Raw genomic sequence first — 23,010 nt, 5'->3', positions numbered from 1 at the left:
CTACTTTTGTGCTGTATAATTCTATATAATACTGAGCTGCTGCATATTGTAGATTAATGTAATTCTATCATTCTAGCTGTGCATATGCAATTTCCAGCAGCCAGGAGTGGTAACACTGGTGGGTTTTTCTTAATGTAGAGCAGTTATAGTCTGCCTATTTGTGTCCACACTAGGATTAACCAACTCAGTGTAAATCCTCAGGCCTCTGGTCTGTATGGTTCGGTATCACATTGGGCTGTGTAGTTGTGCACAGAGCCACTAGGTGGCGCTTCTGTTTATTTCCCTTTCAGCAACAACAGCTTTCATTTACATAGCACCTTTAATGTAGTAAAACACCTGAAGGTTCTTCACAGTAGCTTTATCAAACAAAATTTGACACCAAGACACATCAGGGCAGCTAACCAAAAGATTGGTAAAAGAGGTAGATTTTAAGGAGCGTCATAAAGGGGTAGAGAAATGTAGGGAGGAAATTCCAGAACTTCAAGCCTTACTGAGTGAAAGGTGCTATATAAATGCAAATTGTTGACGAATGGGCAATAAGTGCCAGCCTTCGTTGCTTAGAATCAACTGAAGTGCCCCTTGGTGGCACTGTTGAAGGCACAGCTGCCAATGGTTGCTGGGCGGGGGGAGGAATCTAAATCAGGGTGTACAAGAGGCTGGAATCAGAGGAGCACAGATATCCCAGCTGGGTTGGAGGTGGGTGGTGGTTGGGGGGCTGGAGGAGATTATATAGATACGGGGGAGTCAGGATGAGAATTTTAAAATTGAGGTGTTGCTTAGGCAGGAGCCAATGTAGGTTAGCGAGCACAGGGATAATGTTCCAGTTTCTTTGTGAAGCTGGGGCTGATCTACATGAACCACTGGTAGCATAGAGCATTTTTGGAGTGCAGCTAAGAACATAGGCTAGAGTTGCATATAGGCCAGACCATGTTTAGGATGGCAGGTTTCCTTCCCAAAGGTAATTGTGACCTTGTTTTTTGTTTTTACACAAATGGTTTTTTTTTTTTACTGATACCATCATTTTAATTTCCCGATTAATTTTACACTGAGGTTAAATTCTCAAACGGCCGTGTTGGATTTGAACTTTCGCTCTCTGGATTAATAATCCAGGCCTCTGGATTACTAGCCCAGTAACATAACCACTACACTACAGAATTCATGTCTCACTGCAGCCCTGGCTAAAATCAGCTGACTCAGAGCAGAAAGAGAGATGGCCCCATGACCGTATTCTAATGTATGGCTCAGTGTCACACTGCACAGTGTCTTTTCCACTGAGCCATTCGTACAAATGCTGCTTGTTAGAGTTGCTACAGTGCGTTTGATGCTGCTGAGTTATGATTAAACTTTGATTCCAAATTGCTTTACTTGCAATTCAGTATCTGTCCACTTTATTTATGAAAAAACGGCACTTTACATGCAAAGATAGTTAAACTAAGTCCCTTCTCCCTGCCTGTGAGGGAAGGTAAGGGACAGGATTGAGGGGATGGAAAGTAAATAAAACCAACCTAATCCTCAGAATAAAACTCTATAGAATCAGAATATTATCACTAAATTATATGTTGTGAATAGGGGAGCGGAGAGCTGAATTTTTACCAGATTTATTGCTCGATTCTACTGACTATTCTGCTCACCCCAGGTTTTGTCTCCTTTCCGGGAAGACAAGTTCATGGCTCCAAGAATTGCGGTCATCTAGCCCTCAGTGAGATGCCAGGTGTTGTAAGATATTTTGCCATCAAGGACACTGCAGCTGAACTCCATTCTGGTTTTGACCAACATCCACACACTCAGATTTCCCGGCTGATAATCTGGCTTGAACTCTCCCTGTCCCGGCAATGACTGAGTTGATTAAGCCCGTTGGTTTCCCCACAGCCTGCGATCAGCTGGTGCCTGTGGTAATCAAACCTTGAAGCCTGCAGCTTACGCATTTAGATCCTGAGCAATCAGGGGAAACTGAACTGGCTTCATATTGGATGGTTGGGGAGCAGAGCACCTAGCACAGGGCTGTGGAGTTACAGCTGTGTGATTTTCTGACTAGTTGCACTGTCTGACAGGCACCAGTTGATGGTTGTGAAATATAAACTTTGGACTGGCTGCTGTGGTCTAGAAGCCAGGTTCTGGCGACCTTGCTTTCGCCACCTAGGAGCCAGCCATTTATCAGCCCTCTTTAGCCGGGGGAGCGCTATGTGAATACTTGAAGGAGGGAAGGGTATTAATTTTTTAGGCAGGGGAATAAAGTTGAAAACGAATACAAATTACTTCATCTAACAGCTTGTGAGCTTGTTTTTTCTGGCCTTACTCATGTGTTAGACATGGGTTTGGACTGATATGGAAATAACCCGTTTGGTACACGTCATTCACTTCCAAGCAAGGCAACCATGGTTACAGAAATGTTTTGCGAATAAATAACTCTTCTTAAGTCTAGTTCTCTTCTATCAGATTTATGCTGTTTTGTGGAATCACTGATATATTCCTGTAGTTGTACTCCTGTGGTATTTGAATTTCTTAACCCCACAGCCGTGTAAGTATCGCGACCACATTCTTGGGCGCAGTTGATTTGTAAAATTACTACGTTTCCACTACTTAATTGTTGAACTGCGCCATATCAGATGCTATTTTCTATCATTTGTTTAAAATCAAAATTCCATCCACCCTACACTCCTTGCCCAGAGGGCAGAACAGTTTAGCAAAGGTTATCACGTAGACAAATGTCTGTCAGAACTGGACAACATGGTTACTTCCTGTAACTAAAACAAAACCAAGTTGGAACACACAGCAGAACTATCTTTGGCAGAGAGAAGGAACAGGTTGATGTATCTGGCCCCTCCCCGAAATGTTGACTGTCTGTCCTCCCTGTGGGTGTTGTTTGACCTGTGTGTTTCCAGCTTTTCCCCATTATACCACAGGTGCCTTACATTTTCAGTGTTTTTGCTTTTTATGGGGATACTTCCTGTGGTTGACATCTTCTGATATTGCAGACAATATTAGGGACTTAGCAGCATGGAAGAACGTTTGTATGAGCTCCTTTACTGTGACTCGGTGACATAACGTAATTACTTTAAATAATCATGTACCATTTTAATAATAAACCGGGCATTTTCTTCCTGCTGTCCTGGTCAATACTTATCCATCAAACAACATTGCTAATTGACTAGTCATTATTTTGTCTCTGTTTATGGACTCTTGCTGTGTTCAATTTGTCTGTTGCATTTTCCTACATCACAACTGTTACTGCACTTCAAAGAAAGTACTTCCTTGGCAGGGAAGTGCTTTGGGCATCCTGAGGCCATGAAAGGTGCTATGAAATGCGTGTCTCTCTCTTTTATGGTGTTGTTGGTGAATGTTTTCAAAGGCTTGAATGAAACTCTGTCATGGGCATTTATCGGGTATGAAAGCATAGTGGTTATGTTACTGGTTTGTATGAATAATCCAGAGACATGAGTTCAGATCTCCCCACGAGAGCTAGGGAAGCTGAATTTAGGTAAGCTAAAATCTGGAGTGAAAAGCTCGTGTCAGTGATGCTGACTATGAAACCACCAATTGTTGTAAAAACCCATCTGGTTCACTAAAGTCCTTCAAGGAAGGAAATCTGCCATCCTTGCACGTTTGGAGTTTTCGGCAGGCTAGGGATATGAGTCATGCTCACCACATGGAGGAGTGCCACAAAGAGCTCGCCTAATCTGTGTTTGGTCTCCCCAAGGTAGAAGGGGCTGCATTGTGAGCAGTGGGTACAGTAGGCTGAATTGAAAAAAAGTACAAGTATATCACTGTTTCATCTAGAAGGAGAGTTTGTGGCCTTGGACAGGGAGAACTGAGGAGATAAAAGGACAGGCGTTACGTTCTCTGCACTTGCATAGAGAAGTGCATAGGAAGGGGAGGGGTGTTGGGGATGACTGAGGAGTGGACCAGGGTATCACGGAGGGAGCGGTCCCTTAGGAATGTTGATAGAGGAGGGGAGGAGAAGAAATGTTTGATGGTGGCTTCACGATGGTGGTGGAGGAAATGATAGAGGGATTGTATACCAAGGCTGGTGTTGTGGATGGTGAGGATAAGGGAACCCTATTGTGGTTTTGGAAGGGAGGGGAAGGTTGAGAACAGGAGTGCAGGAAATGGAACAGACATGGCTAAGGGCCCTTTCAACCATGTTGAGGGGAATCCTCAGTTGAGGGAAAAGGAAGACTGGGTACCATCTAAGGTACTGGGCATTGTTGGTCAAGGCCGGATGGCAGCTTAATATAAGTTGAAGGGAAGGGAGGGAAATATCAGTATATGTAGTGAAAGAAAAGTTGTCTTGTCCTGTCATTAGTTGAACAAATAATTAAACTGTTTGTCTTTTACAAAACAGGAACAGAGAGAAGACATTGCAATTGTAGAATCCATTAATACTGGAAAGCCTATCACTGAGTCCAGAGTTGATGTGGATACAGCATGGCAGGCTGTGGAATATTATGCTGGCATTGCTGGAACTCTAGCCGGTAAGAACAAGCTTGCAAAACTGAACAGAAATAGTCCTGAACAGAGTGCTGCTTAGTAAAAATTAAGGAAACTTCACATAAAGCCTTGTAGGAGCTTAGCTGAATTCCTGATTTTTGTCGCTCCAACATTAATCTTTCAACTGCCAAGGCCCTAACCTCTGGAATTATCTCCCTAACCCTGTCTGAGTCTCCCATCTCATTAAAGACATTCATTAAAACATACCTCTGTATGGCTTGGTATTAAATTTTGTTTCTTCATGAACCTGTGAACCATTGGGAGGCTTTACTAAAGGTGCTATATAAATACAAGTTGTTGACAATCTCATTGATTCTGCTCATTAATGACTTTCCTTGATGAATTTTTCCCCTGGTGTCGATACAGCATTTGACCACAATGTGGCACCAAACCGTAATAATTCCTCTGACGAGTGAAAATTTTTTCAGAAATTCCCCTTTAGACGTGGCTGAAACTGGCAGGCGTTTCTGCAAACGTCATTCTAATAAATTGAGTGCCATTTCCGTTTTAATTCTTGTTGTTGACCCGAAATGTTTAAGCTCCAGTTCTCTCCCTAGGGGAATTAATGTTTTCTTTGTAAATTGAGAAATAATATACCAATGCCAGGATACAGTTCCACAGACGCAGCAACTACTCCCTGGCACTTTGCCTGAAGCTTAAACTTTGCAAGTGACTCACAACTTTGAGTTTGAACCAACCAGCTTGGAAGTGTGAGCTTTCAAGGCCAAATTAATTTTCGACTAGCTTTACTGGATAGCAACCTGAGAGTAAAACTTAAAATGATTCTCGTTTTTTTCACTTCCAAGAGACATAAAATACTGATATTTCCCCACTGCCATCTCATGTGGTGCATAGCTCAAGTGGGAAGTTTGTGCTGATTTTGTGTTTTAGAGAAGCAACATTCAACACTGGAGATTTTTTTCAGCCAATTTTTGCTATTATGATTTTCCCACCAGCAACCTGCCAGTAAAGGTGATATATGAATGGACAATGGGCTGTCTTTGTTGAGCTAAGGTGTTAAGACGTGTGGAACATAGGAAGAGGACTGGGCTATTTAGCTCCTTGAGCCTGTTCTGTAATCTGATGAGATCATGGCAGACCTGCTGCCTAACTCCATATACCTCCCTTTACCCCATATCCCTTAATACTTTTGGCCAACAAAGATCCATCAATCTCTGTTCTAAGACGAATGAAGAGGACATTCCATAGAGCGCATATCTCCATCACATTATGATAACTGAACGTTATTGCAATTATGCAGTTCTTCCTTGAGGCTTTCCCTTGGCTGGTTGACACTCTGTAACTACAAAGCTGGAAAAAGAAATCTTTTTATTTAGAGCTTCCATCTCACTGAGTTGGCTTCTGGCCAATCCGCATCCAACAGCCTGCTCTGAAAACTCAGCTCACATTTTGACAGTTGTGACAAATGCCACCATAGCATTCTAAAACAATCAACAGCATTCTAAAACAATCAACAGCATTCTAAAACAATCAACAGCATTCTAAAACAATCAACAGCATTCTAAAACAATCAACAGCATTCTAAAACAATCAACAGCATTCTAAAACAATCAACAGCATTCTAAAACAATCAACAGCATTCTAAAACAATCAACAGCATTCTAAAACAATCAACAGCATTCTAAAACAATCAACAGCATTCTAAAACAATCAACAGCATTCTAAAACAATCAACAGCATTCTAAAACAATCAACAGCATTCTAAAACAATCAACAGCATTCTAAAACAATCAACAGCATTCTAAAACAATCAACAGCATTCTAAAACAATCAACAGCATTCTAAAACAATCAACAGCATTCTAAAACAATCAACAGCATTCTAAAACAATCAACAGCATTCAAGTCAATTTGCTCTGTCTCCCAATATCAATGGATCCTTTTAAAAAAAAAAAAAATTCCAGGATCCGGATCCACATCTTTGCTAAAAATTAATCAGTTCTTCTTTGAGCCATATCCTATCTGTGTAGCAACTTTTATTGAAATCCATCCATTAATTTTTGAGGTATATTGTTTACAAGCGACAGGGGTGAAAGCATTACTTCCACCCACCTTCCATAATAAAGAATCGACCTAACATCAATTGCCATTTGCAGAAGAGAGTTCAAAACTTCTACCACCCTTTCTGTGTGAAAATGTTTCCTAATTTCACTCAAAGGTCTGGATTTAATTTTTTGACTATGCCTCAACATCCTAGACTTCCCAACCAGAGGATATCCTTTCTATCTATCTGCCCTTTCTGTTCCCGACGGTAGATGGAGTTCAGATGTAGATCAGCCATGATCTAACCATGGCAACGGATCAAGCTCGAGAGGATGAATAGCCTATTCCTGTTTCTATGTTGCTCTGTCCTGGCACCATCCACAGACGTGCAAGCACTTGTGAATTTATCACGAGAGACCTAATTTCTTATTTAAAAATTAAGTCATTCTTGCGAAAGGCGGTCTGAAGTCTCAGGATTTTGCTGTGGCGGCCAGAGACCCAAGCACCAATTGGTGATTGTCTCTCTCAGAGAGTGATGCCCAAGGCATCGTTGGCCCAGGGAACACATTGAAGCTGTTTACTATTTGCTAAATCCTCGTTCTGTTTGGCTGATTACAGTGCAATCCCTGCACCTTTACACAGAGTTAGAATTGAAAGGAAAACAAGCTGGGAGCTGCTTACTCTGCACTTCCAGCGTTTTCCTTTCTATTGATGTTCCAGAAGCCCAGTCGGAACCAGGTTGTTGTCTCTCTATCTAGTGATCGCGGACTTGGGCACAGAGAAGCTCTGCAAGGCTCTGAAGCTGTCACTGGCTCTGTGCACTGAGCCCCGCCTGCAAAGCGGCACTCATCACTTTTAATGGGAAGTATCCTGCTACTGTTAAAGACATGGAAAATACTGATTGTATGAACAATTATAGCATTACTGAATAGTTTCGAAATCTTCCAATACTCAACTTCTGCATAAAATATGACAGCACATTACATTCCCATTAAGTAAAAGGGTATATAATGATCGATTTATGACGAAGTTCATTTAATTTCACTTCTGCAATTAAAAATCATTAAATACCGACTGCTTTTGCTGCCAGAAGTATACGTCTAAATGCGAGAAAAATAATTATTTTAGTGTCCAGATGATTAACTGATGAATGGCTTAAGCCATTGCAGTTTTTCTCTGCTTATATGGATTTTTGTTATTAGGATTTTTAAAAAGTTTATTCATTCATGGGATTTGGGTGTCTTTGGCAGGGGCAGCATTTGTTGCCCATCCCTAATTGCCCTTGAGCTGAGTGGCTTGCTAGGCAGTTAAAAATCGACTACATTGCTGTGGGTCTGAGTCACATGTAGACCAGACCAGGTAAGGACAGCAGATTTCCTTCCCTAACGGACCTTAGTGAACCAGATGGGTTTTTACGACTATCAACAACGGTTTCATGATCACTATTGCTGACACTAGCTTTTAGTTCCATATTTCATTAATTGAACTTAAATTCCACCAGCTGCTGTGGTGGAATTTGAATCCACATCCCCAGAGCATTTGCCTAGGCCTCTGGATTACTAGTCCAGTGACAATACCACTACCCCACTGTCTCTCCCAGGATGGTTTATATTGATGAGAATGAAGTAATACTGATGGTATTTTCATATTAAGTGACTCATAGTCTGGAGACCCGATAACACTGGAGACCGACTGAATCTTTTATATTTGGTGCATTTGTGGTTTTCGTGATGGGAGAGTGACACCTCTCCCTTGGCTGCCTGTGTTTACATTGTATAATCTACTGCTGTATCCCATCAATAGAATCTTGGCCCATGTATGAATCAGCTGACAGGATGGGGGAGAGAATTTTTGCAATGTTAATCAGTCTTAATTTGGAATGGAAGTAGGAAGAAAACTAAATGGGAAGAGGGCTGGATGGAGATCAAGGATCTTAGAGAGCACCATACTCTGGGTCTGCTATTACCACAGATAAATTACAGGACTAAGTGTAGCGTCATATGGCTGTTGGAGATTAAATAAGCCTTTAATGTGGATTATAAACCAACTATTAATCTATATTGGCTTATGTCTGAAAAAAGCAACTCATTATTTTTATACTGAACCTCTTGATTTTTCAGAGTTTGTCTCCTGATTTGAGATAGTGAGGTTGGCGTTACTGAATTCCCCCTCATGTTGAGTTCAAGAACTCCATTATGTTGCCATAAGGAGGGGCCAAGCAATCAGAAGTTATTTCTGAAGGTTTTTTTTGCATAAAGGAAGACAGCTTAAGCATTACAGAGCAAAGAGCAGGCAAGGAAGAATCATATGTACTCGAAATGTTAACTCTGTCTCTCTCTCTCTCTCTCTTCATAGTTGCTGCCTGACTTGCTGAGTTTTTCCAGCATTTTCTGCTTTTGCTTCAGATTTCCAGCATCCGCAGTATTTTGCGGAAAGGGGAAATCTGAGGCTTTGTGGTCCCAGCGCCACATTTCAAGAAACATGTTGCTTGACCTCTCTTTGGGGTAGAGGTTATATGTGACCCAAGGGAAAAAATGGAGCAATTATTTTTTTGACACATCTTGCATGACCCGTCCATTTTTTTCCTTGTAACACAAATATTGTGTCCAATCTAGAAAAAAATGAAAACTAAGAGCACATTTATTATATCATTAGAGGGGAACATACTGAAATTCCGTTTTACGCCATACTATTCCAACAAATGGACTTAATGTAATAATGTAATCATGAGTTTTATATTATTAGGTTGGTTCTGTTTGCAAGATTAAGAACTCTACAGAGTAGGACTTGAACATTTTTTTCTCTCTTCATAACCTCAATGAACTGTTCAAAATAAATAAAAAAGCAATTAAACTGGAGGAACCTCCAAAGTGGGGTTAAAGTAGCAGTGATCAATACCTCCCAGACCATCTAACCAGTTGAAGACAAGTTGAATGCTTAACTCTATGGATGATTGTCCATCTAGTCCATTGGCAGAGCTATGCACACATTTATTGATAATTGCTGATCTCCTTCTTACAAGCTGATACTCAGCGCTGAAGGACTGACTGGATTGTCACCCTGGGGAGTTCCTGACCTGAATGACATCGTTGTGTCATTTCTTCAGTCTTTGTTGTTTGATTTTCCTTTGGTGGATCAATTGTACATTTCCCGAATCCCATGTTTAAGTATCTTCCCTTTATTTCTGTGCACAGGCCAACATATTCAACTCCCTGGAGGATCATTTGCTTATACGAGGAGGGAGCCCCTTGGTGTGTGCGTGGGGATTGGAGCCTGGAATTACCCGTTCCAGATAGCCTGCTGGAAGTCTGCCCCAGCCCTGGCTTGTGGTGAGAGCGCATATCGTCCCACGTCATAACTATATGTTTTTAAACTTCATTTTGATTAGCAAACATGCATGTAGCCCACGCGATCGCTCGGACTGTTCCCGATCACCTTGAGGAGGTTGGAGAGGAATTTTCCAGATCCATTTTCCCTTACTGGCATTGAATTTGTCTGCTTTATTGCCTCATGCAGGAGTTTACATACTGTTGGGTAGTGCTGGTGGGCTGGTTGAGCAGTTGGGTATGTAAACAATGTCTAGACTTGATGCTGCAGGTATCATGAGTGTGGGATCAGCTTGATGGTCTTTCCTGCCTGTTATTTCACATATTCATATGATTCCTTACTCCCTGGCACAACCCTTGCCCAAAATAGCTTTGCTACTGATTACGGAAAACTAATCAAGCAGTTAACATGTAATTTAATTTCCAGCTGTTTCCGGGAAAAAAAAAACCTTTTTGGTTGGCAGGAGACCAAGCTTTATTGCTATGAGGCAAAATCCTTCAGGCCAAACTTTATTTCTGACTGAATCTGTCTTATTTACAGCGTGCTGCGGGGCGAGAAAGAAAATGGATGTTTGCGCTTGGTGGAAAACCTGTTTCAGGTTGTGGACTGACTTGTGCGCTGCAGCACAGTGTACAGAGCAATTCCTTTAGCTGAGGGTTGTGCCTGTGTGCAGTCCGCCGATACCATCCGACCATGGCTTTGCTCCATGCAGCTGTGGTAGTTTCAAAACACTGCACTGCAGAGAAACTGCTGTTATTTTTTTAACCCAAGCAAAGCACTTGTGTAAAATAATTGTCAGAATTCAGCCATGTGGCTGACTGGAACGACATGTGAATTTCAATGGAGCTTTTGTAGTGGTGACCATATTAAGTGGAAGGAAGCTTTGCTTTATTAGGATTATAAATATATTAATATTAGTTATTATAATCACGTTATGTTAATTTATTTTATGTAACAAGCTTTTTATTGGTCTGAATTTTGCAGGGGGAGTAGGGTGTTGGGGGGGACTTGATGGTGAACTGTCAGCGTTCACTGTTATCCCTCTGAAAAAGCCTGCAGTTTTAGGATGTTGGCGTTTGCAGGTTAGTGTGAAAATTCTGATTTTTGCGGTATGTCACACAGGGCTCCAACACAGGCTGCACTGCTGCACCCCGGAGCTGGTAAGCACTGAAACCGGTGAGAATTTCAACCTACCCATTCCCACATCATTGTTAGAAAGCCCTTTTTAAAAAAAAAAATTACATCTTTTTCAGTCAGGAGTAACTGGCTTTATAATGGCGAGGCGATTAATAAAATTTGATGAACAATGGAACCCGGCTCTGAAAAAAATCAACCTCAGCAACCCCACCACCCCCTGCAAAATTCAACCCAATATATGGTTTGTTACACAATACAGTGCACCCCATCCTTATAAAGTGAAGTTTCATTCTACTTTTCGTGAACATCATGACAAAACGTTCCACTGAGACTACTTTTTACGTTCACCCCATTCCTTTCAGCAATGTGTTTGATTTTTGACCATTATTTTACACCGCTGTTAAATGATTAATTAGGAATATTTTTAAAGCAAAATCTGAGCCATTATCTGACAAGGTGGGACTACCATTTCAGTGGCCTTTCCCTTTAAGGCCACCAAATCAAGTATTCAAGTAAATGCAATCTCCGGTCAAGCTGAGGTTAATTGTTGTCTGGTCAGGGAGCTCTGTGGGTTGGAATGCGCTTACCAGTATAAAATAATGCTTGTGCTGTAATGGTTCTGAATTTTGCGTCTCCGGGAAAAGATTTTCTGCTGAGGGTGCTGTTCATGTCTTTGTAACTTATAATTTAGTTGCATTCCCTTCACAGTTAACCAATCTTGTGCTGTAATATCACACTGTAGCAGATGAGTGTATCCTATTTGGTTCAAGTGTGATTGAGCATCCCAACTGATGCTGACAAGTGAGGATTTTTCACCATGTTAGCACCTTGTGCCTTGGTTTTATCTCTGGGTGTTACGAGCCAAGAGGGAGTAATGTCAGTCCTTATCTTCAGAGAAGGAAAGATATCTTAAAGTATTCTGAAAATCCTATCTCCTCTCCCATACAGGCAATGCGATGATTTTCAAGCCTTCACCTCTGACCCCTCTGACTGCGGTGATGCTCGCCGAGATCTATACACAAGCTGGGGCACCAAATGGGTTGTTCAATGTGGTTCAAGGGGCAGTAGAGACAGGGGAACTTCTCTGTCGACACACGGGTGTGGCAAAAGTTTCTTTTACTGGTAGCGTACCTACTGGAATCAAGGTAAATGCTGGTTGGGTCTACCAGTGCAAATCATTTTGAAATATTAAAGCTGTGGAGAAGCAGCTATGGAGCTGCTCTTAATTTAAACGAACTATCACTCAGACTAGGCCTAAATTTGTATCGTCTGGGGCCATGTGTTGAGATGGTAAGGCACAACGCCTTTGAATGATGGGATACAAGGCTTGTGCCAGTGATTTTCTTTATACTGATGTCCTAATTCCAAGTGTGCAGTGGTGGGGAGGTATCTAACAGATGTCAACTACTTACCTAAAGGGAGGAAGAGGTGCCCTGCCTGTTCTCGGTGCAGCTTTTAGTGATCAGCTCAAGAGCGGCATTGATAATTAATTAGCCTGCGAGGTGGGGTGGTGGTGGTTAGGATTGACTTAATGAAATTCCAAATTCCTTTTCTCCTTTGGGAACCTTCCTACGCATTCAGTGCCTGAGGGGACAGGCTCGACGCCTTGTCACCAACTTTGCTGCTAGATATTGGGAAGTAATGGAATCTAATCCCGACTGGGAATCTGACATTCTCAATATCCACCCCTCCCCCACATGGCACAGTGGTAATGTCACTGGACCAGTAAATCTAGAGTCTCGGGCTAATGCTCTGGGGACTACAGCAGCTGTTGGAATTTAAATTCAGTTAATAAAATTTGGAATTGTAAACTAATCTGAGGTTCATGGTCACGGTTACTATCATTGTAAAAACCCATCTGGTTCTCTAATGTCCTTTAGGGAAGGAAATCTGCCTTCCTTACCTGGTCTGGCCTACATGTGACTCCAGACCCGTAGCAACGTGGGTTGACTCTTAACTACGCTCTGAAATGGCTCAGAAAGCAAGCCACTCAGTTCAAGGGCAATTAGGGATGGGCAACAAACGCTGAACTTCCCAGTGATGCTCACATCCAAGGAAAGCTTCAGCACAAGCAGTGGAATTGAAGTGATTTGTATTTTTATTTCTATTCATGTTAGAAATGGTCTAACGTATTTTTAAAATATTCACCGTCCTTTTCCCTCTCAAAGGCGCTTGCATGTGCTGGGGCACTTCACACACATGTGGTTGCCTGTTTTGATTTGCCATTTTTGCCAGTGAGAGTCTAGATGTTTGTCGTCTCCACATGGTTCCCAACCATGGAGGGAGTATCATAACCGACTTCGAACTTCTCCTCTGTCTGATGTCCACATTCTTCTTTTGGGGACCTTGCCATCCAATATCACAAAATAATGACTGAGAGTTGATTTTTAATACACGTATTCTTATTCCACCCCACCCACCCAATCCCACAATTCAGTGACATTGGGCGGTATTTAAGGGAGGCGACAGGGGTCACACCGCCAGTGGAAGCCCCTGTGTTACCTCTGTCCAGGAAGGTCCATCCTATTAAGTACCGCTCAGGCACTTAACTGGACAGCAGCGGGCTGGGGGCAGAAGTCCTGCCCTTCAAGAACTGCTGGCGCTCTTGGCCATTCAGAGGCCAGCAGCTCTTTTTCAGCAGCAGTGTTGCTGGGGAGAGAGTGACTGCTGCCAGTGCGACATGCACCCGAGGCCTAGTATCATCTCTGGAACCCAGGCCACAGGTGAGTGATGGCAGGGGGGGGATCGTAGGGTGTGGTCAAGCAGGCATTGGGGGAGGCAGCAAGGGCAGAGGGGTCTCGCGTTGGGCTCTCCCTTCCTTCCCGAATGAGATCACACAACCTGTGTTTGGTCTCCTCATATGACCTGGTCATTTTATGTTTCTTTGTGGGATCCTGCTTGGAGCTGTTGCTTTTGCCCAATTAAACACAGTGACTATATTTCAAAGCAATTCATTGCGCATCAGTACTTTGAAACATTCCTTAGAGATACGATAAACCACCATATAAATATAGGTGGTTCTCTTCAATTATTTAGCACAAAAATAACATTAGTGGAGTTAGCTGTTACTCTTGGTTTAATAGATGTCCCATTCAGAATTCCTGAGAGCCCCAGTTCCAAGAGTACACTGTATTGAATATGTCTCTGCTCTAACTCTCTAGATCATGGAAACAGCAGCAAAAGGTATCAAACATGTCACCTTGGAACTAGGAGGGAAATCTCCACTTGTTATTTTCTCTGACTGTGATTTGGAAAATGCTGTGAAAGGTGCAATGCTGGCGAACTTCCTGAGTCAGGGAGAGGTTTGTAATCAACGCCGCTCTGTGATCTTGGATTAACCAATCAGTATTTTTATAATATTTTTAACCACGTAATGCATCCAGACCACCTGCACTGTTGGCAGGACGATCAGCAAACCCTCCAGTGAGTTGCTTAGTTGCACTCCAAGTAAAACACCTTACCTTTTGTTTCCAGTGTACTTCTAGAAAATTCTGTGCTCCTATATGTGATCTGCTTCTAATTTGATTATAGTATTTAGTTTCAGACATCGAACACCAAGGCCTGGATTTATGTCTTTGGAAATTTCCTGACTCTCCAGACCTGCCTTGTTAGAAAATGTCCCATCAGACCCAGTTTTTGCTTCATGGGGAGCATATTTGGAAGCTGTTGGAATATAATTTGCTGCAGTTAGTGAGGACTCCATATCTCACTCATGACTGTTCTGGGCTTCAGACTGGCCTGTCCAGAATGCGGAACAGACAGAGGCTGACTTCTGACCCCCCTCCTTCAGCTCTCTGTGTCAAGCATCGGCTTGTCAACAGCTAATTACACCATGACCTTCTGTGAGAGACCCTTTCCCTTGGTGTAGGAGCTATGGCAACTTCATTGTTTGATGCCCCTGCTAAGTACAATGAATGAAAGCCATTCTTACGTTAGTGGTGCAAGTAGCCCTGGATTATGTTCAGTGACCCCTACCCCTCAGTTGCCACAAAATTGATGTGGAAGTCAATCAGGATTGGCAATTAAAGCACAGCTTTGGTTTAAGATCTCCTCCGAAAGATGGAACTTGTGACTATTCAGAACTCCCTCAGTATTGTATTGAAGTGTCAAGCTAGATTATAGAATCATAGAATGGTTACAGCACAGAAGGAATCCTACTTCCAAGCCTTTTCCCTGTAGCCCTGCAAAATGCTATCTTCAGGTAATTATCCACTTATCCAGCCCTTCATGATTTTGAACACCCCTATCAAATCTTCTCTTGGCTTTCTCTAAAGGGAACAGCCCCAGCTTTGCCAATCTGTCCTTGTAACTGGTCTCTTATCCCTGGAGCCATTCTCAGAAATCTTTACTGCACCCTCTCCAATGCCTTCACGCCCTTCCTAAAGTGTACTGCCTGGAATTGGACACAATTCTCCAGTTGAAGCTGAACAAGTGTTTATCAAGCCCAGAATGCCTTATTAACCACTTTCCCAATCTTTCCTGCCACCTTCAATGATTTGTACATATTTACTGCCAAGTCTCTGCTTCTGCAGTTCCTTTAGAATTTTACCCTTTTTAATATTGCCTTTCCTTATTTTTCCTACCAAAATGTATCACTTCATACTTCTCTATTAAATTTCATCTGCCACATGTCTGCCCATTCCATCAGCCTACGATGTCCTCTTGAAGTCTATCACTATTCTCCTCGCAGTTCACGATATTTCCAAGTTTTGTGTCATCTGCAAATTTTAAAATTGTGCCCTACAGACTCAATCCTAGGTCAATAATGTAGATCCAGGAAAGCAGCGGTCCTAATTCCGACCCCTGGGGAACCCCATTGTATAAATCTTCCAGTCTGATAAACATCTGTTAACCATTTCTCTGTGTTTCCTGTCACTTAGCTAACTTCATTTCCATATTGCTGTTGTCCCATTTATTCCATGGGTTTCAACTTTGCTGACGAGCCTGTTATGTGGCCCTTTATCAAATGTCTTTTAGAAGTTCATGTGCAACACATCGACTGCATTACACTGAACCAACCCTCTCTGTTACCTCACCAAAAGGCTCAATCAAGCTAGTTAAACACAATTTGCCTTTAACAAATCCATGCTGGCTTTCCTTAATTAATCCACATTTATCCAAGTGACACATTATTTTCTCCCAGATTATCATCTTTAAAAGCTTTCCTGCCACCATGGTTAAACTGACTGGCCTGTCGTTGCTGAGTATCCTTCTTTGAATAAGGGTGTAACATTCGCAATTCTCCAGTCCTCTGGCCCTAACCCTGTATCTAAGGAGAATTGAAAGAGTAGGGCCACTGACTCCACAATTTCCAACTTTCCTTTCCTTAGTACCCTCAGATGTATTTCATCTAGTCTTGGTGGCTTACCAACTTCTAAGTACAGCCAGCCTAGCCAATACCTCTTTATTAATTTTTAGCCCAATCAGTGTCTCAACTACCTCAATTTCACAACTTTGGCAGCATCTTCCTCAGCAAAGACTGGTGCAAAGTATTTGTTTAGTATTACAGTCATGTCTTCTGCCTTCATGCATAGATTCCCTTTTTGGTCCCCATTTGGCCCTATGCCTCTTTTTTTCACCCTTTTACTATCCATATGCCTGTAGAAGACTTGTGGATTCACTTTTATGTTAGCTGCCAGTCTCTACTTACACTCTCTCTTTGCTTCTCTTATTTATTTTCTCAATCTTATTCTTACCCTCCCCCCCCCTTCAGCCCATCTGAAGTTTCTATGACCAGCCTGATTCTCACTTGCATGAACTCAATTTCTGCAATGAGATTTGGACTCATGACCTTCTGCCTCAGAGACAAGAATGCTACCACAGAACCAAGGCTGATGCTTGATCATAGATAAGATTCTGTTTGCTATTTAATTATTTGGGGTTGATATATATGTTAATGTACCATTCTTTTTTCATTTCAGGTGTGCAGCAATGGCACCAGAGTGTTTATACAGAAAGACATAATGTCGAAATTTGTGGAAAGAGTGGTGGCAAAGACAAAAGCAATAAAAGTTGGAGATCCACTACTTGAAGATACTCAAATGGGAGGACTCATCAATCGCCCACACCTGGATCGAGTGCTGTCCTATGTAAAGCAGGCCAAGGAACAGGTACCCAAACATTTTGGTTGCTCTAAATTTGCTTCACTAATTATTCTCACTAACCATATACGCTGGTTTGTAACAGAGGCAGTGGAGTAATCTGAAGCAATAAAACTACTTGAAAGGGAAGGCATTGCACTATTTTAGTTTGAGCACTACGTTTGAAGTCTGTAGAGTTTCCTGGCACATCATAGGTTAATTTAAATGTTTAAGCAGCTTGGGCAATGGTGCTTATAAATATTTATATTTCAACTGTTGGGAGAGGAAGCCTAGGCATGCTTCTATTCATACATGTGCAGAACCGTGGCCTGAGCTGGTGAACTGGAATTACCTGGTTAGTCGAACCTGATTTACTTGGTAGCTCATTTGAATTTACCAATGATCTTCGCACACTGGGGCTGATTTTATTAGCTAGAATGGAAAATATTCATGTTATAATAGGGACAAAACTTGCATCTAGTGTTAAGTGTCAAAAGGATAGTGGCTGATGATGAAGGAAATGTCACAACTTGTGAAAAAAAAACATGCTAACTTTTCAGACTGGAAAATGAAAATCATGAAGTGTCAGATTAGTGTCGGCAAAACTGACCCCACCCTCTCCAAGATTGCCCTCAACTGAGGCAGAATTTTGCATGTCCTGCTTGACTGAGTGTTCAGCTCTCTCTCCCCACATCTATTCTGCTCACAAGCCACTTTCTCCCTTCTCTACACTGTTGCCTGTCTGAGTCTCAGACTCCCCAATAAAACCCCAGTCCTTCTGTTGTGTCAAGGCTCAGCTTCTGCATTGCTCTTCCAGCTGTCTACTGCACCGAGCTACAACTCATTACTTTGCCACAGTCCATTTGCTCTCCTACCCTCTGTTAACATTCCCCTGATCCTGTCTAGTCTGAGCCTTGCTGACTTGCCTGCCAATTTCATGAATCTGGTGCCAGTTTTCAAATTCCTACAAGTCTTCACTCCAATTTACCTTGGGGATCTCCTCTGCTTTACATTGCATTTCATGCCCTCTGTTCACCAAACACTGGACCTCGTCACACCCTTGATTCGCCCCTTGGCAAATGCTCTATCACAATTACTATCCTGCCATCTGGAATTTACTTCTTGATTCCTTTCAACTTGCCATCTTTAAAAACCCTCCTTAGACTGCGTCTTTGGCTCCCTACGCTAGTCCTTTCCTACATTCAGTACACAGTTTATCCTTTGTCACATTAGTGTAAACACACTGTGACATCTTCCTGCACGTGAGTAGTGCTGTGTAAGTACAAGTTGTTGCTGTTGCATTTGAATGGTATTACAAGATTGATGTGATCGTTATCCTTTTTTTACAGGGTGCCACTGTTCTCTGTGGTGGAGATCAGTTTGTTCCTGATGATCCAAAACTGAAAGATGGATATTTCATGAAGCCCTGTGTTCTAGGTATTGTTGTCCAGTGGCACAATTAAGATCAGAGTAATTAGAAGACAATTTCTTCTAAAATATTTGATCTTGATTGGTGTAAAGTGATGTTTTGTGATCACTGACATCTTCCCACTGCACCATAAATACATGTGAAGTAATTGTTCAGCCGTTGAATGTAAGTGAAATAACTTGCCTTCCAAGGCTATGATATATTTAGAATATTAGAGTTGCAACTGGCCTATTCCCCAACAATCTTTACTTGTGCTGACTACAAAATCAGCTTCCATCAGTAGGCCATTGTCTCCAACTTTGCGGTGTGGGATGTAGAATACCTCAGGTTAAACAAACTACTGTTTTCTCAGAGTCATCAAGATGTAATGCATAATGCCAATTCCTGATATCTCAGGTAGAAAATACCACACTGCCAAAACATGCATTTCAGTATGTCACAACCTTTGTTTGACATTACAGTAAATAAATCTACACAAACTGATTAATTCAATTGAAACAGCAGTACATTGCTTGATTCTCTGTTGATTTTGACCATTTTCTGAGACAGTACCAACAGAGTTTCTAAATGAGCCCTTTTAATCGGAATCCTTAGAAAGCCGTTTTACATAAATTCTCACCTTGGCAATCTCACCATAATGACCTGGAAATAGTTTGAATTATAGGTGTTGCTATCAAGGTCATGGTTATTGCCCATACCCAGTTGCCCTTGAGAAGGTGATGCTGAGCCTATCTTGAGGCATTTGTGCTAAAAGATAGGTGCTAACTTTAGGACAACAGTGTGTTTCCTAGCAGGATGCCCCAGAAGAGTCAGCCACTACCGATAATGGGTGTGCTTTGTTCTTGCATATATTGTCTGGGGGAATAAATTATATCAATTCACTTCAGTAGGTCTTAATTATATAAATAATTAATATACAGACTGGTTGTCAGTTGAAGTAAGCACCTACTCTCCCATTATGAACATTTACTGTTCAAGTCTCACTGCAGGGACTTGAGCAGAAAATCTAGTCCAATAAATCCAGTGCAGTATTGAGCGAGTGCTGCGCTATCTGAGGTGCTGTTTTTAAATGAGACTATCGGCACTATTTTGAAAAGGAGCAGGGGAGTACCTCCTGACATCTGGCCAACATTTAGCCCTCCATTAGTATCACTTTAAAACAAAGAGATTAATCTGGTCATTATCACATGGCGGTTTGTGGAATCTTGCTGTGCACAGAATAACTGCTGTGTCTCCTACATGACAACAGTGAGTACATTTCAAAACTACTTTATTGACTGTAATGTGCTTTGGGATGCCCTGAGGTCACAAAAGGTGCTATAGAAGTGCAAGTCTGTCTTTCTTTTCTGCAAATCTGTTAACATAAATTAGTGGTGAAGTCCTCCAAACAAAATTGTACTTTCAAACCAAAGGACAAAAAAAAAATTAAATGACTTTGTTTAAAAAAAAATCTCTCAGCCACAATTTCACTACATTTTCAGTAAAAGGGGGCAAAGTAGAAATGTTCTAATGTGAAATTAAATTGATCCCCGTTTCTGTCTGGCGGAGTGACACTATGAATTAACTCTGCGCTGATTCTCACACCCTTAGGTGATGAGTGCCTGATCTCAGACCAGCCCCTCAGGGAGCGTAGTTAGGTGGAAGGGACGTTTCAGTGAACGTGCCCCATGAGATTGTGCCCGTACGTGACCTGGTGTTTAGGCAGAGAGCATCCGGCCTTGCTCTGAGTTGAAAATTTGTACCCGATGCTGAGGGTTAATGTTTGAACTGTGGCAGAGTTAAGTGCTTCATTTGCTGTTACATGCTGACTGTGAATCTATGACGTCCACAAGTAAAGATATGTGTGTGTGTGTGTGTGTGCAGGGAATTGCAAGGATGAAATGACCTGTATTAAGGAGGAGATATTTGGACCTGTTATGTCGCTGCTGGCGTTCGATACTGAGGAGGAGGTCATAGAGAGAGCAAATAACACCAACCTTGGTTTGGCAGCTGGAGTGTTCACCAGGTACTCTGCACCTCACATTTCTCTTCTGCTAGGTTGTTCATTTAAAAAAAAAATACTAGCAATAGCTCATGTGTTCTTTCTGTAGTATGGGCCTAGTTAGATGCGCTTAACAGGAATGTGTTACAGACCCATGTCCCTGTGTGAGGAAGGGGAAAATTGGCTGGAATTTCCAATCTTCACCACCACATGAAGCTGACTGACGAGGTCAGACCAGACTCTTACGCAGTTGTAATAGAATAACCTTCTGACACTCACATCTCGAATTGCATACAGACCATTCATACAGATTACCAGAGCTGATTGGGGCTTGTGCAGCTTTATCCTAGTGAAGAGGTAATGCCTTGAGAGGGATCCAGAAAATTAATACTCCTGCTTATTATGCATCATTATTTCTGGCAAGATAACATGGTGTTGTTCTGTTCCTATTTGATGGAGGCACAGTTATCATACTCGGTGCTCTCTACTTGTGGATATTTTAATTCTTAACACCACTTTAGATGCAGTTTTCTGTCCAGCTTTGTTTGGCTGAGTACAATATTTTTAATTTCTAAATAGTTAGACCCTCCAATATGTAAGTGTGTTATGTATTAAACTCTTGGTTACAGCATTTTGTCACAAACGAACTTTATCATTGCATACCATGTTATTTTCATGAAATGTAGAAATAGAAACAGTCGATTTGATCAGTTTATGGATTTGGACTGTCTGCTTAATGCCATGGGCAATCATGCATGGTTTTTTTTTCTGTATAATCGTTTAGTTGATGTACAGTAGGTAGATTGGATTCAAGTGAACATTTGATTCCTGCTGTAGCCGTGAGATGGAGGAACAGTGTTGAACATATGGGTAAGTGAGCAGACACTCACTGGCTGGCAGGAGGATTGGAAGCAGCAGACACACAATGACCAGAAGGGAGAATTCTACACATATTGAAACAGGAAGACATGCTAATGAAGCATCGGGTAGCAAGAGAGTAGGAGTAATTCTGTGATTAGGTGAAATATAGTTCATCTAGTCCATTTCGAATGACTGAGGTAGCTGTTTTATATTTGGGATCAAAAAATTTCACTCCATGTGTACAATTGCTGTGCTTGCATGCACTGTTCGATTTATGCATCTGTGAATGAGAGTGCGTAAAATCTGAGCCTGACTTGTACCTTTATTAGTAGTGTTTTAAAAATAGATTTCACTTTAAGTCACCCTGGTTTCAAAAGCACTCCACTTTTGATCTTTGATGTCTGAACTCTATCATCATGTTTAAGTGTCGCCAAACCAAGTTTACTTAGAGCACTGGCAAACATTCCACTGTTTACCAGTCCTACTGCTTGGGGTTTTAGCTGACAGGAGGCAACCCCCTTTTCTGCAAAGTTTGGGGTACTCTGAGGCATAGTCCAGGCAATTATTTACCTTTCAAGCGATGAACAATTGTAAAAAGTTTACTTGAGAAATGTTACTTTTGTACTTATTCCAGAACTACTGTCTAATAATTTTTATAAGAATAATGGAGGGTGAGGTTTGCTTGTGCTCATTTCGGAGTCTTTTTTTAAAGCAGTGGGTAATATGTTTTTTTCAGGGACCTTACTCGAGCTCATCGGATGGCAGCTGCTCTCGAGGCAGGGACGTGTTTTATTAACAACTACAATGTCTCCCCAGTTGAGATACCATTTGGAGGGTATAAAATGTCAGGTAGATATCACTTTTGTTTTTCTAGAGAAAGTGATTTTTTTTTAAAAAGCATTTCATTTAACTGAAAAGTAATCCCAACTCAATTGTTACAGGATTTGGAAAAGAGAATGGAATAGCAACAATTGAATATTACACACAGCTAAAAAGCGTTTATGTGGAAATGGGAGATCCACAATGTTCTTTCTAAACTGCAACAATCTTGTCTGAATTCAGGCACAAACAATCTGTTGTTTCAGGTTAGTTTGTAGCAGCTTATTACCGCAAAGAATGAAAGCTATTTTGTCTTAAACTTTCCAAACTGTATTTGTAGAGATGCTAATATTCTGCATTTAGTGAAGGCTTAGGGTCACTATTCAAACTATATTGTTTGCCAGCATTTGGAAATACTGTGAAATGATTTTTGCTATCCATGTTACACTGCATTTGCTATGAAAAATTTCAAATGGATTGTTTTTTTTTAAATAAAATTATAAACCCACCTTTAGTGCTTTTTAAGCAGTAATTTATTCTCACACGCAGAGGCAGGTCAGACTGAAGCACAGAGTCCTTTGATAAATTTGTGAAAATAAAACTTTTTTGGATCAGTTTATGTGGAAATGGAAGTTCTGACCTCAACTGGTGAACTTCCTTGTGGCTTCAGTCTGTTCGGTTTCCTTTTGCTCAAGAGCGGGTGGGGGTAGAGAAAGAAAATGTAGCATCTATAAAGAAGTTGATATTTGATTTTCATTCCATAATTTAGTGCAAGGTATAGTTTGATTCCTAGAATTAGAGTAAAATTCATTGTTCTAACTTTCCATGGGCAAGAGCATGTCAATGGATGTGAAAGGTAAAGAATAGTAGATGTACCACTTTCTT

At 41.5% G+C, this 23,010-nt stretch overlaps 1 protein-coding gene across 4 annotated transcripts in view; it reads left to right on the top strand.

Annotated features, from left to right (window-relative positions):
* LOC121289432 (4-trimethylaminobutyraldehyde dehydrogenase-like) overlaps positions 1 to 22,630 on the top strand; it is a 40,067-nt gene extending 17,437 nt beyond the window's left edge. For all 4 annotated transcript variants that reach the window (XM_041208910.1, XM_041208914.1, XM_041208911.1 and 1 more), the window contains exons 4-12: positions 4,343 to 4,472; positions 9,686 to 9,820; positions 11,904 to 12,100; positions 14,117 to 14,257; positions 16,877 to 17,065; positions 18,385 to 18,472; positions 20,328 to 20,469; positions 22,043 to 22,155; positions 22,248 to 22,630. In XM_041208910.1, coding sequence (XP_041064844.1) covers positions 4,343 to 4,472; positions 9,686 to 9,820; positions 11,904 to 12,100; positions 14,117 to 14,257; positions 16,877 to 17,065; positions 18,385 to 18,472; positions 20,328 to 20,469; positions 22,043 to 22,155; positions 22,248 to 22,342 — 1,230 coding nt within the window. In that variant the 3' untranslated portion in view covers positions 22,343 to 22,630. The remainder of the gene's footprint in view (positions 1 to 4,342; positions 4,473 to 9,685; positions 9,821 to 11,903; positions 12,101 to 14,116; positions 14,258 to 16,876; positions 17,066 to 18,384; positions 18,473 to 20,327; positions 20,470 to 22,042; positions 22,156 to 22,247) is intronic.
* The last annotated feature ends 380 nt before the right edge of the window (positions 22,631 to 23,010 follow it).

This window comes from Carcharodon carcharias, chromosome 16, assembly GCF_017639515.1.
Source record: "Carcharodon carcharias isolate sCarCar2 chromosome 16, sCarCar2.pri, whole genome shotgun sequence".
Lineage (NCBI taxonomy): Eukaryota > Metazoa > Chordata > Chondrichthyes > Lamniformes > Lamnidae > Carcharodon > Carcharodon carcharias.
Note: the sequence above shows the minus strand (reverse complement) of the source record. Positions and strands in the feature narration are given on the sequence as shown.